The 17641-nt window shown below is 46.8% G+C and overlaps 1 protein-coding gene across 1 annotated transcript in view; it reads left to right on the forward strand.

Annotated features, from left to right (window-relative positions):
- Nucleotides 1-17641, forward strand: part of CDK5RAP2 (CDK5 regulatory subunit associated protein 2) — a 186699-nt gene that overhangs the window by 153485 nt on the left and 15573 nt on the right. The window contains exons 27-31 of the mRNA XM_049773793.1: nt 2250-2298; nt 5061-5233; nt 11549-11668; nt 14459-14575; nt 16333-16522. Of these exons, the coding sequence (XP_049629750.1) occupies nt 2250-2298; nt 5061-5233; nt 11549-11668; nt 14459-14575; nt 16333-16522 (649 nt within the window). The remainder of the gene's footprint in view (nt 1-2249; nt 2299-5060; nt 5234-11548; nt 11669-14458; nt 14576-16332; nt 16523-17641) is intronic.

The following is a 17641-nucleotide window of genomic DNA, read 5'->3' on the forward strand; positions in this document are numbered from 1 at the left end:
ATGCATTAGTTCTTTCAAAGAGCTCATCCCAGACTGCAATTTTCAGAGTTCTGAAGTCTTTTTTCAAGTAAAGTCGTTAGTCTCTGAAATCTTGCTTCCTTTCAAAGAGCGCCTGGTGCCACCCAGGAGCCAGCCTGGTGTCCCTCGCCCAGATCCGTTCTGAGCTTGAGTTTGTTTTCTTCCGTCGTTCCTTCAGTCTTCCTCCTAGCAGCAAACACTGGCCTTTTCCCTAGTAATCCCACTTCTGAGAGTCTCTCCTAGAGAAATCATTTAAGTGCAGATAAAACTATGTGCACAAAGATGTTTATTTCATTTATTTACACAAATGCAAAATTGGAGATGACCGAAATGTCAACCAGGAAACCAGAAATCATGATGATGTCTGTGCATGCTTACAGCAGAATACTAATGGGGACACGGGATGGGCCAACTCAGTGAAGTACTTCTTTTTTTAACATTTTTTAATTCAATGTCTATTTAAACACCATGATCACAAACATGTTTGTACTTGGGTTTCAGTTATAAAAAATAACACCTCCCTTTACCAGTGCAACCTTCCTACCACCAATGCCTCCCCCCCTTTTCTCTCCTCCTGTATTTGAGACAGACATTCTGTTTCTCTCACTCACTACCATTGTCATGGTAGTTGTTTGTGTAGTTATTTCTCTAACTGGACTCACCACTCTTTGTGGTGAGCTTCAGAAAGTGGGCTTATCCTTCCAGCCCTCATCTCTATTTTCTCTGGGTATTATTACAATAATGTCTTTTATCTTTTACATAGAAGTACCTCTAAAGGAGTCTGCATGGGCACATTAAAAGGGAAAATACTATACATACAAATAAGTTCTTATCTAATAGAGATAGGAACACACAAATCTAGTGATGCAATGGAACCTTACACCCTGAACATTGACATGATGACCTGGCACAGGCCTCAGGTTTGGGCATTTTCCAGTCACCCCTGAACCAGGGAAGTCATCTATGAAACATCCAAAGTTGTCTATGTCATCACCTGGAAGTAATTCTCTACCAGGAAAGACCCTACTGCTGCTCTGACGTCGATTTACTCAAAAGAGTCTTCCCTTAACACTGAGAAGATTTAAACAACAACAACAACGACCTGCGTACTGGACAGGGCTTTCTGCATTGCCCTTTAATTCTCAGTTGAAATTAGACACCGCTCCGCACCATCCTGACTTCAATGTAGGATATACAGATTCCAGGACCTTCAATACAGAAACAGGATACCAACAACAGAGACTGTAAAAAATATAACTGTATGGGCACTACAGACAATGACCAGGATTGAACAAACTAGTTTGCCTGGAGCTTAGAAATGGTCTTATGTCAGGAAACTTCAGGGGTAAGGTCTCCTTGTACTTAGGCCAAAAGTTTTTCCTTTCCATGACCCCCATACTTTGGTGGGCCCATGCAAACAATAATTGCCACTCTAACATTGTTTATACAGTGCTCCTTTGATGCTAAACCTTTAAGAAACCACTAGTAAAAATATCTGGAACTGCAAAAAAAAAATGGTTTACATTAGTGTTAACATATATGCTTTTAGTTAAACTAGCATTCTGGGGGATAAAGGAGGAAGAAAGGGATATATGCTTGGGAACAGGGATGAAGGGAGGACAACACTGGGGGTGATGGATATTCCCCTGACTCAATGTTAATATTTACCTAAAATACTACTGTGAAAGATATGTAAGTCATTATGATCAGAAATTTGTGTTTTATTTAGAAATGTTCTTTGACTTACATGTATTATATGTTATGTTACTATATTATGTTATGTCAGTTTACCTCAATATGTGAATCAATTTTGTCTCTTGAATAAATTCTTACAATAAAAAAATAATATATAAAAAAAAGTACCTCTAAAGGAGTATGGAGGGAACATTTAAGTCAAAATGCAGTGTGAGCCTGTTGCTGTGAGTGGGATAGAAGTGGGGGTAGGTGAAAGCCAGTAGACACTATACAGTCAAAAGTTTGGGGAACGACAAGGAATCTCTTCCCCTACTCCCCAAAGTACCTTTGTCACCTGCCTCCCAACACAGGTAGCAGAATGGGAGAGTCTGCTGTATGAATTAGCTTTTGGGGATCCAACTTCCCGTATCCAATATTATTCGAGTGAATATTTAGACAAATGGACCAATACTTCTGCAGATGTCTGAGCAAGAAATGATCATTTCTTCTTGATGGTTTTTCCTTCTTACTGTTTTTTTTTTTCTTTCTGCTTCTAGGCAAATCAGCAGAAGTGGAAATGAGCCCCCAGAATGAAGAGCTGGAGAGGTGAGTGTTTAGCCCTTGGTAAGAAGACTTAGCATGTTTGAGCATCCTCAGTATTCCGGCTCCCTCTCCTCTATGCCTTACTTGCATGAAAGCGAAGCATAAGGGCCTGTAAACAGAAGTTTGCCAGGGCCAGAGCAGTAGTACAGCAGGCAGGGCATTTGCCTTGGCCCAGTTGACTTGGGTTCAATTCCTGCCATCCCATATGGTCCCCCAGTCAGTGGTAAGAATAATTCCTGAGTGTAGCACCAGGAGTAAACCTCGAGCAACACTAGCTATGCCCCCCCACCAAAAAACCCAAAAGACTTGACAGTGTCCCTCAGTGTCAAGGGATCACACTGTGCAGATTAAATGTGACATTTTTAGAGTCACTTCTCTGCCAGGGGAACTGGTGCAGAGGACACTTTTCCATGGGCTCTGGAATCCTCCAGGCCCCATTCCCGACCTCAAAGCCTGCCATGGGAGACCCTTCTCACTTGAGCCTGGCTCAATTTTCCCTTCTGTCTTCTTCTCCAGTCCCAACCTAGACACATCACTGTCCACGCTCCCTTCTTCCTCTTGGAGTTGAATATCCTTCTCCAGAGCCTGTCGCTCTCCCCGACAACCCACCTCTCCACTCCACTTCACCACATCCCACAGTGCTTAGGACCTAATTTCATGACATTTAGTGCATGGCATTGTAAATACTCTTTGACTTGTCCTTCTACTCCCAGAATTCCTTGAAAGAATAATGGAGCTTGCATTAGCTGCATCCTAGTGGTACCAGCGACTACTCTGGGTATTCATTCATTTATTCTTCATATCCTACAAATCAGCATTGTCCTCTGCATTTTAGAAGGTGGAGTGTGGGGATCAGTTTCCTGTTTGCCATTAAGGGGCAGAGAAAACTGGAATTTGAACTCTAATCCATTATCCTCTATCACCCGGGCTCTTACTGTTAATCCATGTTGTTTTTGGAGTAATGTTTTAAATATCTTTATGTTTCCTCCAGCTCCCAGCTATTGGTCATGTAAATATGATGTGCAGAAAGCTGATGGAAGTAGTAGGGTGTATACTTCTTTAGCTTACTTCTATGGCCAACTGAGAATGCCAAAATCATTTCCTTTTCTGCTTCCTTGTTAAAAATTCTGAGTGCTGTTCATGCTATGAGCATTTTGCTCCTTGCAGGGGCTTACAGGGGGTAAAATAACAGAAGCCAGCCTGGGGTTCAGGATTTTAAACTTTATGTCTGCCAAAGAGGCAGTATTGGAGGGGTGGGTAGGGGGAGACATAGACAATGGGAGGCTAACTGGTGAAATTAGTGACGGGAAATGATCACTGGTGAAGGGATGGGTGTTGGAACATTGTATTATATTGGAAACTCAACTCTCAATGACTTTTTAAATATCTCACAGCAATTTAATTTTAAAAAAATCTAAACTCAGAAATTTAAACCTTATTGGCACCGTCAAAGCCTCCAGCAACATTAGAGCAAGCAGACAGGCTCACAGGAGGACATTTCAGTCAATAAATTTAGATGGAATTCCCCTCTTCAGCCTCAGTCTCTTCAGTCCTTCACTTACTTCAGGATACTAATGGATCATGCCCTAGTGGTAGACACTGGGGAATGAAAGTTGGTCTCCCATAGTGCAAACTTGGCTGAGAGTAAGGGGTTAGGCTCAAGGCCCAAGAGACGGCAGAGCTGTGTTGGGCTGGTCCTCAGATTCAGTTGTGCAAGAAAAAGGAGGCTGGAGGGAAGGAAGCCAAGACTCTTCAGGGTCAGGTCGCCATCTTGAAAGCCCTCTGGCCTTCATGCACGTGCTTGGAGAATGCTGGATGGGGACTGGGAGCTTTCTTGGCTCACTTCAGCCGAGTGCCACCCATTTTGTTTCTTACAGGCTTGTTTCTTTTCCTCCTCTTCTGCCTTTTTCAGTTGCAGACCTAGCACTCGTGTGGATCACCCCCGAGCTAATTAAGTGGGTGCCCTTGGCCTGTTCCCTACGTGCGTGAGGCAGTAGCTGGCCTGCGCATCCATCAGGCTGTCTGAACGAAGTTGTGCCCGGTGTTTACCTGTTAATGAATTCGCTGTAGCTTCGGACTCTTTGCTCTTGTCTGAGCTCATGAATAATGAGACAAGAAGTAATAGGAAAATTGGGGGTAAGGGAGGAAGAAGGAGCTTAAGTCGAGGAGCTTATCTGTAATGGAGAGTCATGTGGGATTTTTTTTTTTCAGACTTCTGCATCCTCTCCCTTAAGTCTTAGGTGGCCTTTGGAAATGCAGGTTGATAAGGCGATAATCAAGCAAATTATGGTATTGGGACTGGTGTGGAAATCACATAGGTTTTCACTGCTTCTAAAACCCATAACGCCACTTCATGAGTTTGAGACTGCTTTCCACAATGTCCTGGTGTTTTGGAGCCAGACTGACCTGACCAGAAGTAAGCACTGCCACTGACCCTGTGAGTTAGGGGGCTGTTTCTATGAGGCTTCATATGTGGGAATAGCCTTTCCCAGTTCCAGGGATTTCTGGGAGGACTTCAGGAGCTCATGTGGCAGGAATGCCTGGCATACCTGAGCCTTTTGGAGTGTCCTCGTGTATTTTTCCCCCTTTTCTCCCTTTTCATTCTGTTTGTATTTTAATATCTCAGGGAATGAAAAGGGCAGCAGAGCAGACCTGCCAATGTGAGGTCGGTCATGAAGACACATTACCATAAAGTCTCTTAAACTAGAGTCCTGGCTTGCCACTTTTGCCTGGCATGACTTCTCCCTCTGTCCCCAATGGTCCAGGGTTGAAGGGGACAACGCAACCTACCAGCATCTCCTGCCGGACTCTTCCGGACCCTCAGTCTCTCACGGTCTGTCTGACTATGACCTGTCAGAGAAGTCATCCTCCTCCCGGGACCAGAAGCCAGACAGTGAGACAGAGAAGACTTCGGTGGGGGCCAACATTCTTTCTCAAGGTGAGCTCTGGGGGATGGGGAGTCTCTGAGGAGTGTCCAGTGGACACTTGAGGCCACATCGCACACTCCAGGGTCATGTCCACTCCTCAGGCGTGTCACCATCAGGATCCCTGCTTTGACCCAGTGGGCATTGTGCCTGCCAAGGGCCCAGTTCCCTGTGCCTGTAATTCATGATTCTGCTTGGGCTTCTCTTTAGTGACCCTGGACTGGTCAGGTGAGCTCCTTGTCCTGCCTTGGATGGTGCAGTGTGGGACTCAGGTGATGGGATCAGCTTTGTAGGCCCCCCCCACCCAACTTAGATCTTTGCACTTTTGGTGTCAAGAGACATGGGCAATGTGCATGGATTCAAGTGTCTTGGTAAGTTCCAGGGCGAGTTAAGACCACTGGTTCTCAACTGGGGCCATATGTGTGTCCCAGTGGCCAACCAGAAATTAATTACTGGGTGGCCTCAGATAGGAAGCAGGGGAGCGTATAAACTGAAGACTGTGCCTTAGGTCTGTAAAAAGATAAGATTTCTTTTTGTTTGTTTGTTTTGTTGTTATTTTTTGGGCCACACCTGGTGGCACTCGGGGGTTACTTCTGGCTCTACGCTTAGAAATCACTTCTGGCAGGCTCTGGGGACCATATGGGATGCCAGGGATTGAACACAGGTCTATCCAGGGTTGGCTACGTGCAAGGCAAATGCCCTACCGCTGTGCTATCACTCGGCCCAAGATTTCTTTTTGCTAAGCATGCAGCTTGGCCTACACATATATCTGGTGCTACGTGGGAACTAACAGTTTTAAAGGTCAATTATGATCGACTGTCAAAAATTTTAGTATGAGTGTCCTACTGTAAAACCAAAACAAATGGACAAGATTCAAGCTCATTTCTTGAGCTCATTGCTGACTCCTGCACCCACTTTCTTTAAGGGGACCCCTTGGTGTCGCTGGTTTAGACAGCCTTCGGCATCATGTGTGAAAATCATTAAGTGTCGGCAGGTGTGTGTGGGGGGGGGTTGCACAGGAAGGAGAAAAGATCAGAAGAGGGCAAATGGGGAGAGGCTGAGAAACTGGCCTAAAGGAGACCTGATAGATGAGGACTCAACACATGTCTCCTGCACAAGACCAATGAGGACCTGTTTGAACCTGTGTGCAGTGTCAGTCTTGCTGCTGCAGCCCAGAACTGCCCTGGGCACTGTCAAAGAACAAATGTGACTGTGTCCTCATCAAACTCATCAAAAGTCTTTGCCAAGCTAGGAAGTGAGTTCGATTTGGCCCATGGCCCACAGTTGGCAGTCCTTTGGTATAGACTCTGAATCACAGACATCCTTGTCTCGTCTCTTCTTCCCCGTGGCTTCTTTGCAGGGCACTGTATAAAACACAAGCCAGAGCCAGAGTGATACTATAGCACGGAGGGCATTTGCTTTTCACATGCCAGACCAGGGTTTGAGCCCCAGCATCCCATATGGTCCAGCAAGTACTGCCAGGAATAATACCTGGGTACAAAGCCAGGAGTCACCCCTGAGCACCATCAGGTGTGACCCCCAAAGAAACAACCAAAACACACACACACACTAGAAACTAGCTCTTCATTCAAATTTGATGGCATAGAACTGTGGTTTCCCAAAACTTACCATCTTTTTCGGACAATATTTCCCCCGTTGTTTTTAATCCAAGTGGAACTTGACATGGAATTTATGTAAGAAAGAGAGAAGCACGTCAGTGGTAGCCGAGGGCGTTTCAGGTCACAAAGGGTGCAGAGGAGCACAGTGTGCAGCGTACCTAGAGCATGACATCGTCTCCCTTGTGAGTCAAGAACCAGTTGGGGTTTGTGGGCAGCCATTCTGGCACATGGCCCTGCTATGCTGGATTTCTGGCTGCCCTTCCCCTGTGGTTTCTGTGCCTCCCCATGGACTGTTATTTCTGGATCTACCACTTGCCTTCTCGGACGTAGAAGACATGACTCAGGCTGTACCATTTCTCTTTTCCATGGTGCCACTTCCTAATTCTGCAGTTTATCAGCTCAACATGGACTTGGTCCCTTCCCGAGAACCCCTAAGAACCCTTGCAGTAGTCCCTTTTAGAGAATACCCTTTGAGCCCAGACAGCCTTGAACCTTTGAACTGGCAAGTTGGAGGTCCCCCTGTTCCTTTCAGCCTCTTGATATGCTATGGGACATTTATCCCTCCCCCTCCTCCTCCTTCTTCTTTCCGCCTTCATCATTTTATTTTCTTGTTTGATTATAGTTTGGGCCACACTTGGTGGTGTTCATGGCTTACTCTTGATTCTGCACTCAGGAATCACTCCTGGGGCCTCCCAAGGGTCTCAGTGGAGCCCCAGGGACGAAACCTGGGTTGACCACTTGTAACCCTAGCACCTTCCCTGCTGTACTGTCACTCCAACTTCTTTTAAAAAGGCCTTCTTTGGGTGCTGGGGAGCACCAGGCCTATTTTCTACAGTGTTGAGTTGGCCTTAATGGTGCTGGGGATCTGATGTGTGGGACCTTGCATCTCCCATGCAAATGCTTCAGTCCGTGGAATCATCTCCCCAGTCCTCTTCTGTTTTGAACCCTCCATCTTGCCTGTCATCTCAGCCTCGGTTATTTCCTCTGCGAAAACTTCGAGGCTTGACTTTGGGTGTCTCTTTGGAGACTTGCGACCATGGCTCCCCAGGTCCTCGCTGTGGCTCGACTCTTCCTGGTCAGGACAGTGCTCTCTGGAGCCATCCCAGTAATCCCACGTTGCCTTTGCAGTCTTCGCCTCTTGTCCTGTCTCTCATCTGTGTGGAGGTGGCTCTGTGCCATTCCTGTCCTCCCTCACGCCCATGAGCAGGCTGTTCTGTGGTCACATAACACCGTTTCTGAGGCATTCGGAAGAGGCCCCGGGATGGCAGGGCAGCACTTGTCTTTATGTTTCCCTGTTGCTGCGCTTGTAAGTCACTTCCAAGATTTCATAATTGCAAGCAGAGCTGCAGGGAATATTTGGGAACACAAAGCTCTCCTCTCACTGAGCATCTTCTTAACCTAGATTTTGTGCATGGGAACCTCTCTCCCTGCAGGTTCAGCACATTGTGTTTGGTACTTGCTGTGTCTCGAATCTTGGGGTTTTTCAAAGGGTTGGCTATCTGAGGGGCAAATGTTTGTTTTTTTTTTTTTCCCACCATCTTTGTAATGGCGAGGTTAGCATTTCCTTCTCTGGACTTAACGCTGCATATTTAATCAGTGGTGTCCCGTTCCCCCTGGGACTGTTGCCTGAAGTCCCAATGACATTCCAGATCTTGCTGGCCTGGGTAAGCAGATGACTCAAGTCCATGGCGGCCACTGAGCAGCTCTTTGTTCCAGAAGCTAGCAGCATTGGGCCCGTGGGTGAGCCAGCAAGGACGACCGTGGGTAAAGCACAGCCTCCTGCCTCTCAAGATTTGCAGAGCCGGTCGGCAGGGATGGGAGGGCGGCGGAGGGATGCGCCCGGACTCAGCTCCGCGAAGCAGAAAGGAGGTGAGGGCTGCAGACTTCACAGCAAACGACTCACCACCCTCCTGGCATTAATAGAAGCGCACTGAAGGTCTGGGAATTAAGTCATCTCATAAACATTCCAACTCAGGGCAAAATTACTATTTAATTAGGAAAAGATCTCTAACATTGTGCTACTTTTAAATGGAAGTCATTCCGGAGGAATTAAAATTGGGTCGTAACATTAGTATAATGTTTTAGCGCAAACATTACTAAGACATACCGAGTGTGCCCTAATTGATGGAGGAAAGGCATTAGTTTTGCCTTCGTATGCTTATGTGATTATGCTTTAAAAACACTGATTCCAGAAATGTACCTGTAGTTTGTGACTGTGCTTCCTTTATCTCTTTGTGAAAATGAGATATGGCAGAGGGTTAACAATACACCACACACATTCTTGTTTTGGAAAATCCACAAAGTGTAAACTTGATGTATTAACAAATACCTTACTAGGTGGTGATGCAATAATTTCGAAAACTGAAAGCTTTGAAAACTGAGGGTAATCTGTGGTACTAGATAAGCACCTTTCTTTGGGGACCATGTATCTTCACTTATGCTGATTTTTAAATAGAGTTAGACACAGTAACTAATTTAGACCTTCATTTTTTCATGACTGTGCGTGTTCCTCATTGCTGGCAATATAACAGGTTTAACGTAATCGGAGTGCTTATCCTGTATTTGGTTGGGCTGCTCGCCTGACAGTGCTCAAGGATCACTCGTGTCTGTGCTCAGGAAACCTTGTGCAGGGCCGAGCATTCACTCAGGGTCTAGCTGCTCAAAAAGCTTTTGTCTCCTCTACTCTCTCTCCAGTTCCACTCTCAGTTCTTTACTGACTGCTACAGTGATCATTTTCATGCATTCTAGCAAAAGGCAGCTCTGATGACCTATTTATTTATTTCCTTATTGCTAATCAAAATGTATTTGTTAATGCAGTTAAGATAACTGGACAGTACTTTTAATATCTCTGGTCTTGAATGTACAGTCACTGTTTCGTAATAACCACCACCAAAGTATCCAAGACCCATCACCAGTGACCTTATATCCACGACTTCATTCCCTTCCCTCACTTTGTCATGTCAGTTTTGTGATCATTGCTTTTTTGCCATTTCCTATTTATTCCGTTGTTTGTCTTCCTGGTGTGTGGGATGAATGAAGAGAAACAATGGAAAAAATAGTAAGTCATGGCAAGGATCCCGGGATGAAAGAGATCAACCAGTATTTGCCCATTTGCCCTTTTCTTTCTGGGACTTACTGCGCTGAAGACAGCACCCACCAGTTCCACCCAAGTTGCAGTGTACTGCAAGATTTCATCTTTCAGTCTGGAGCAATAGCTCAGTGATAAGGTGTTTGCCTTGCACGGGGGTGACCCAAGACAGACCCTGGTTCGATCATTGGCATCCTATATCGTCCCCCGAACCTGCCAGGAGTGATTTCTGAACAGAACCAGGAGTAACCCCTGAGCGCTGCCATGTGTGGCCCAAAAAAATCAAAAATGAAAAAAAAGGATTTCATCTTTCTTTCAGCTGCACCATATTCTATTGTGTACATGTACCACAACCTCTTTTTTTTTTTTTTTGTCTTTTTTTAACCACACCCGGCAATGCTCAGAGGCTATTCCTAGCTATGCTCAGGATGCCTTCCTGGCATGCTCAGGGGGCCATGTGGGCTGCCGGTGACCGAACTCAGGTCTAGCGCATGCAAGGCAAGCGCCCTACCCGCTGTTCTATTGCTCTGGCCCCACCACAACTTCTTAATCTGCTCAGCTGTTGTCAGATATTTGGATTGTTCCCATACCTGGGCACCGTACTAAGCACTACATTGATTATAAATTGAATTAATGTTTTAGTGTTCCTGTGATAGATGCCAGGAAGAGGGGTCTCTGGGCCATATGGAGGCTCTGGTCTTAGTTTACTAAAAAGCTTTTGTTTTATTTTTTATAATAGTGAAACCAGATACCACTAACACCAATAGTTAATCATCATTCTTTTTTCTCTGTTGGTCTCTTTTAAATAGATTACTAAAAGTAGAATTATTTGGTAAAAAGACATTGGAAATGAATCTTGCTAAGGCCAGTGATTAAAAACAGTCCCACCAAGTCAGACATTTTTTTCCATTCAGTCACCACCTCCTCCCTTCTTCCATTCTCACTGGCATCTGGGGTTATTGTTTTGCTTTGGCTTCATATTAAATTAGTAAGTGATAATGGGCAGCATTCTTTTTCGAAGAGTCAGTCTTGAAGATACCCACTTGTTATAAAGGTATTTTAATCAGCTCTAAGGCAATTCAAACAGACTTGAAGTCATCCGTTAGCTTCATCACCAGGAAGGATTTTAAATTAATATCTGAGATTTAGAAGAATAAAAGGCTCCTTTCGAGTTAGCATTAAAATTGTATGGGATATAATTGTTCCATGTGCTGTGAAATACATTTTCGGTGGAGGACAGCAGAACCATCTTGGGATGTATCAGTGGGCTTTAGGCAATCTCTCAACCTCCCCCCCTCCCCGCCCCCAGGGTCTTAGGAAGAGTGGTCCATTGCTGCTCTGAGTATCGTGGTACTGTAGGATCACTCTGTACCCTACGAAGGCTCCACTTTGCTGGGGCTTTTGGACTGTACCTTAAAACATGTCCTCTTTCTGGGGCCAGAGAGATAGCAGAGCGGCAGGGTGTTTGCCTTGCACATGGCTGACCCAGGATGGACATTGCTTTGAATCCTGGCATCCCATATGGTCCCCCGTGCCTGCTAGGAGCAATTTCTGAGCGCACAGCATCGCTGGGTGTGGCCCAAAATCCAAAAAAAAAAAAATGTTCTCTTTCCTTTCTGTAGACCTATTAATGGAACATATACAAGAAATTCGAAGTTTGAGGAAACGTTTAGAAGAATCTATTAAAACAAATGAGAAGCTACGGAGACAGCTGGAGCGGCAGGGGTCTGAACCAGACCAAGGTAGGGAAGAACCCTCCCCAAGGACAGTCCCAAGTATGGGTCCTTGTCCAAGTGTGAGGCGCATGCCTGTGTTTGCTTTTCTTCATTTGAGTTTTAGTTTTTATATTGTCCCTTTTGGGGGGTGGGGGTGGGGACACTTCAGTCTTGCTCAGGGCTTACCTCTTTGCTCTGCATACAGGAATCATTTCTGGGACATGAACCTCAGGGACTAAGGTTCAGAGCATACTTGGTATTGAACCCAGGTCTGCTGCATGTAAGGAAAGTGCCCCACTAGACTATTTCTTCATTCTCAGCTTTCTGTTCGAGAAAGAACCTTGGACTTGTGGCCAGAGACGTCACTTCCTGTACTGACTTTGGTACTCAGCTCCAGGGTTTTCTCACTTACCCCAGTACTGACTCTAGATAACCGGTGTGTCTAGGAAATGGGAGTAATGAGTATCCCTGCTTGTCTCATGTGATGAGAAGTCAGTGAACTCACTAAAGTGCCTGGGCCCCTGGGAGCCACACAATGGATTCCTGATAGATGTCCATTCCTCTTCATTAGAGGGGTCAGCTAGCCTCTGGCATCCTGAGCCATGGTTGGCTACTCAGATGACTTCGGCGGCGGCAGAAGAGAAATAAATAGGTATTTTTACGTAAAATACAGCAGTCTTTTGCCTTTTTCTTAAGGATGGCGTAGAAAAGTGGTAGCATTTTACCAGTCTGGGAAGTCTCATGTATCAGTCAAGAGATTGCCAATATTCCTGCATAAGCCCTGTCATCTCTGTATGGAATATTCTTCTGTGGAAAAAAAAAACTTAAAAAAATATGCCCACCCATTACTGACACATCCAAGAGGTTTATAATTGAATACCTCTGTCCAGTGCCCATCCATCTAACACTTGCTTCTGTTTCCCTGCTTTTGTAAGTCTTCTGTAACCTTGCAGTGTTTACTTAAAATACAAGTACAAATCCATATTCTTTGTTTCTTCGTGGCTTACCCAGAAGGTAAAATACTGTATATCTACTCCTCAGTTGCTTTTTTCATTGAATGAGCAATATTTTAGAGTTTGTTATTGGTCTAAAGACAGTGTCATCATTCCATGAAGACTATCTTGAGGATGGCTTGATGCCAGACTGGGGGGGTTGGATTGACCTGGACTTGGACCCCCAACTCCAGTTGTAAAATAAAAATTAAAATGGAGTATCCACTTGTTGGGTGAAGCCGCCCCAGGCACCATGTTTCTAACCCCTTTTGTGGACGGGTCTGATGAAGCAGGGTAGTGACTGAGAAATAATTCACAAGCAGTCAGAAAAGATATTCATTGGAGTCAGCTCGCTTGATTCCTCATGACTTCTCTGCCATGTGCTTTCTCCCTTGCACAAAGTCAGACTTTCTCTGTGTTATACAGAACCTTACCCACCAGTGTTGTGGAAGGCCCTATAATCCAGGTGGGCTTTTACATACCAAAACAAAAGGTTAGGGAAACAGGAAGTTGGGGGAAGGGTTGTACAAATCAAATCCATATTTTTCAGTTGCTTTATTCACCGAGTGAGCAATATTTTAGACTTTGTTATTGGTCTACAGACAGTATCAGCACTCCATGAAGACTCTCTTGAGGACAGCTTGATGCCAGGCTGGGGGTTTGGACTGACCCTCATATGGACCCCAGCTCTTCTGCCCATCAGCTGTGTAACTTTGGGCAGATCGGTCCATCTCCCTTCATTTTGATGGTTTTATTCCACAGTCCTTGCGAGAGTGAGGCCAGATTTGGAGTCGGAGGTTGCTTGATGCCTCGTTCAATCAACCACATACGGTTGTTTTCATCGTCGTCAGTTTTGCTTTGCTATTTCATTTCACTGGACATGATTTATCTAGCATTGCAAAGGTCTGCGATGGGCAAGAATACTAATTCCATTGCATTTATTTCTGGTAACGAGAGCTCGACGTTGGAGGGCTGTGGTCCGTGGCAGAAGTTGAATCCTTGACCCCTAGACTCTTGAGAGCCCTCCGTTTAGGACTGCTTTCCAGAGTACTGTGTCTGTGCTTCAGGTTGCAAGACAAACAAGAATAATTTCTGTGTTCCGAACCCCCCCCCCAGACTTCCCCCCTCCATCTCTATCCCAGGTCTTCCTCCTCTTCCCAGAGACATTGATTAATCTGAGTTATTAGTCCTATCAAATCCAGGAAAGGAATGTGTACTGGGGCCCTCCACAGTTACTCCTGGTAAAGCCTGAATTGGATTCATTCTGTTGTACATTTTCCCTGCTAAATTCAATTATAGAATTATTGGGGGGGTGAAGCGGGGGGGGGGGGCTTCAAACGGCCACCAGCTACAACAGAGCAGGCAATTGCTAAGGAAAGTCATTTGCTCTGATGGAAGGTTTGCAAAAGAGGCCTTCCTGAAGCATTTGCTGGTGGGCGGCACAGCACTGGCTCTCCCCAGTCTCTGCTGGTTTCTGAAAGGACAAAGAGGTGACAATCAGCCCTGCGAAATGCCGCTCACTGCTCTACCCAGGTGGGTGAAGCATGGTTTTCTAGAAAGTTCTTTCCGTCTGGACCTGGATTCTGCCCACAAGTTACCATTCTTTTTTTTTTATTTTTGTTTTTCAGGCCACACCCATTTGATGCTCAGGGGTTACTCCTGGCTAAGGGCTTAGAAATTGCCCCTGGCGTGGGGGGACCATATGGGACGCCGGGGGATCGAACCGCGGTCGCAATCTTTCCTTGGCTAGCACTTGCAAGGCAGACACCTTACCTCTAGCGCCACCTCGCCGGCCCAAGTTACCATTCTTAATTCCTCCTTCTAGGTGCAGCCAACGTGATGGCTTACGGTTCAGAGCTGCACAGTTCTCTAACATCAGAAATTCATTTCCTGCGGAAGCAGAACCAAGCTCTCAATGCCATGCTTGCGAGAGGATCCAGAGGTAAGAATGAAAAAATCCGCCCCGACTCTGAGGGCTCTGGAGCTTACCAGCACAGGTGCAAGTCTTCTGGCTCTGGCCCTGAGCAGTTTTCCAGACCTTTCCTGGCCTCGGTCTCTTAGTGTCACCTAGGACCACCTCGAAGGGCTCTGGTGAAATACAGCCGTGACCTTTCACCTGCCACCCCTGCCCCCTCTGCAGACTCCTCTCCTTTGTCGGGGTCATGGCGGAAGAAAGAAGGGTTGGGGTCATATCTGCCAGTACCTCAAACCTTGGCTTGCTCCTTTCGGGAGAGTTTTTCTGCTGTCATGCTTCTCTGGAAGATTCTCTCTGCTACTGAAGCTTAGTTCCCAAAGAAACTTTCACTTAGTACTTAAAACTTCAGTACTTCAAATTTTCCTAGAATGGTTCGTTGTTATTCTTATTTTCCAAGCCAGAAACAGTCCTCTGGAGCTGACCTGCCTGTGATCACAGAGAGAGGGGTGCTCGAGGATTTGGAATTTGATCAGCTACTCCCATTGTCCCCAGGGAACCCAGATACTATTGTGGGTTCATTAGATGAGACAAAGGCTTCTGCCACATATTCATTCACACTACACAGACCCTTCCTACACTCTGAGGCACAAAGGAAGGAGACCAGGACCCTCCTCCCTCCTCACAGGAGCCTCTTGGTCTGGTGGAGGAACAGCCAGGCCACCCAACACAGGGCAGAGCAGGGTAAGTTTTAGTCCCTAGAAAGGCAAGTCGGAGTCGCTGGACCCCAGTGGAGCTGCTCTTCCTGAGCTGAATCTGGAGGTACCAATGAAGATGAGCCAGGATATTTCCAGTCCCAGAGGGCCTGTGAAATAGAAGAGCAGACACAGTCTTGGTACAGAGGTGGGGGCCTGGATGCCCTTCAGGCGTTCCTGAAGCTAGAGAAAAAGCCTACTTCAAAGCAAGGAGACCATGACTGAGAGGACGCATCAAATGAACCCGGGTCTGCACCCTGACTCTGCCACGGCCCGGCCCTGTGATTTTGTGGATGTCATTCCCACACTGGCTCTCTGGGCCCTGTGTGGAAATGGGGGAGAGCAACAGTTCCTCCCTGGAAACGAGGTGGTGATGAGGTAACCAAGATCAGGATAAGCAGCTGGTGGCTTTTATATCCTAGCTGCAAGGGGTGCTGTGACCCCTCAGCTCTTCCACCCACCCTCGACACCCTCCCCTGATTTGTGGAGCTCTGATGGGCCTCAGAGGGCCCCGCTGAACCCTTTTCACACAGTAATGCTGTCAACTCTGCACAGCACAGATGGGGAAACTGAGGCACAGAGCCATTAAACACATGGTATGTGAGGTTATGGACTCATATATCAAGTCACTCTGCTCTGGAGTCTCTTGACTCTGGTTAGTGGCTCCTGCCCCTACGGGTCGGGGGGCTGCCCCCTTTGCTCAGCCCCAGTCCCCTCAATCAGAGTTGGGGGCCTGGTTTCTTCCTCTGTCTGTCTGTGAGCTCCGGGTAGGCAGCATAGCTCGGTTGGCCTGGCCCGATATTGAATAGAAAATGAAACGGACTCATTTCAGCCCAGTGACGTTTAATCTGCAGCTTTGATGTTCACAGATTTATCTGCCCGGAATGCATCAGGTAATTGGAATGCTAAAATCATAAATGCCAGATTACATCGAGCTCTCTTTTGTATTCTCCGAGTGTTGGCGCCCAAGTGCAGAGCCATATTGACGCAGCGAGGAGGGGGGTGGACAAATGGTGCCTCTTGTGTTTGCAGATAAACAGAAGGAGAATGAGAAGTTGCGGGAATCCCTGTCCAGAAAGACGGCCAACTTCGAGCGCCTTCAGCAAGAATATGCCTGGCTGAAGGGCGAGAGGGAACGACTGCAGGGAGAGCTGGCTGAGAGCGAACGGCACAACCAGCAGCTGCTGCAGGAGGCCTGTCACACCCGCAGGGAGCTGTGCAGGTAGGGCCCGGCTTGTGCAGGGCCTCGGAAGAGGAGAAAGGGGGCTCACAAGAGTTCTGTAGTTAAAGGAAAGGCCTATTGATGCCCCATCCTAACTTTTCTTTTTAATACCTGCAAGTCCACACTGAACGGAAAAAGTGCACTGGGATTATCAGACTTTTTTTTTTTAATTTTTTGGGTTTGGGGCCACACGTGGTGGTGCTCAGAAGTTCTGCCCCCAGAAATGCTCCTTGCAGGCTGGGGGGACCATATGGGATGCCGGGAATCGAACCAGGGTCCGTCCTGGATTGGCTTTGTGCAAGGCAAACGCCCTACCACTGTGCTAACTGTCTGGCCCAGACTGTTGATTTTTATCTTTGGGGTGTTGAGCAGAAATCCTCCTGAATAAGATTGCAGTGACCTTGCTACCTGTCAGGAAACTGCCCGTAGTTTCACAGACAGAGAGGAAACTGTGCCCTTCTGGCATTTCCAAGACACGTGCTGGGCCCACCCTACTCAGCAGAGTTTGCGCTTCCGCTCCTCTCCCAAGGACTACATCCTCCCTCTGCCAGAACAGAGTCTTTTGGGTATGACTATGGACGCCTGGGCAAAGCCAGTATTGGAGGGAAGTTGCCTTCCCTGTTCCAGAGGAGAGCGAGGGCGCCACTGGCTAGGTTCCCTAGGCCTGGGAGCCATGCTCAGGACTCTGGGTCTTCCTGAGCACTGTAGGGATGAGGACGTGAGTATCTTAGCAGGATATCTTAGCTCAGCCTTAACGGGATTCCCACCCAGGACTCATGAGGTTTCCCTGAGACTCTGTTTGGTGACATCATGTTTGCAGATGTCAGCTCCAGGCTTAGCTGGGTTCCTGGATGGGTGCAGGGCTGAGCAGAATCATCGGCCATCATGCGGGCCCAGCTTTTGCCAAGCATGATTTCTGGGCAAGCCCAGCCTTTGTGAATCCCCTTTAGGCCATCAATGAGTTTTGGGTGTCGTGATTTTTTTTAGGGTGTCTGTGAAGACTCCTGGCATGGGGAGGGCTGAGTCCAGAGAGAAAGCAGCCCAAAATTGGAATTTTTGTTGGTATTGTGCTATTTTTGGTTTTGGAGCCACACCCGTAGCACTCAGGGATTACTCCTG

Source organism: Suncus etruscus, chromosome 5 (assembly GCF_024139225.1).
Source record: "Suncus etruscus isolate mSunEtr1 chromosome 5, mSunEtr1.pri.cur, whole genome shotgun sequence".
NCBI lineage: Eukaryota > Metazoa > Chordata > Mammalia > Eulipotyphla > Soricidae > Suncus > Suncus etruscus.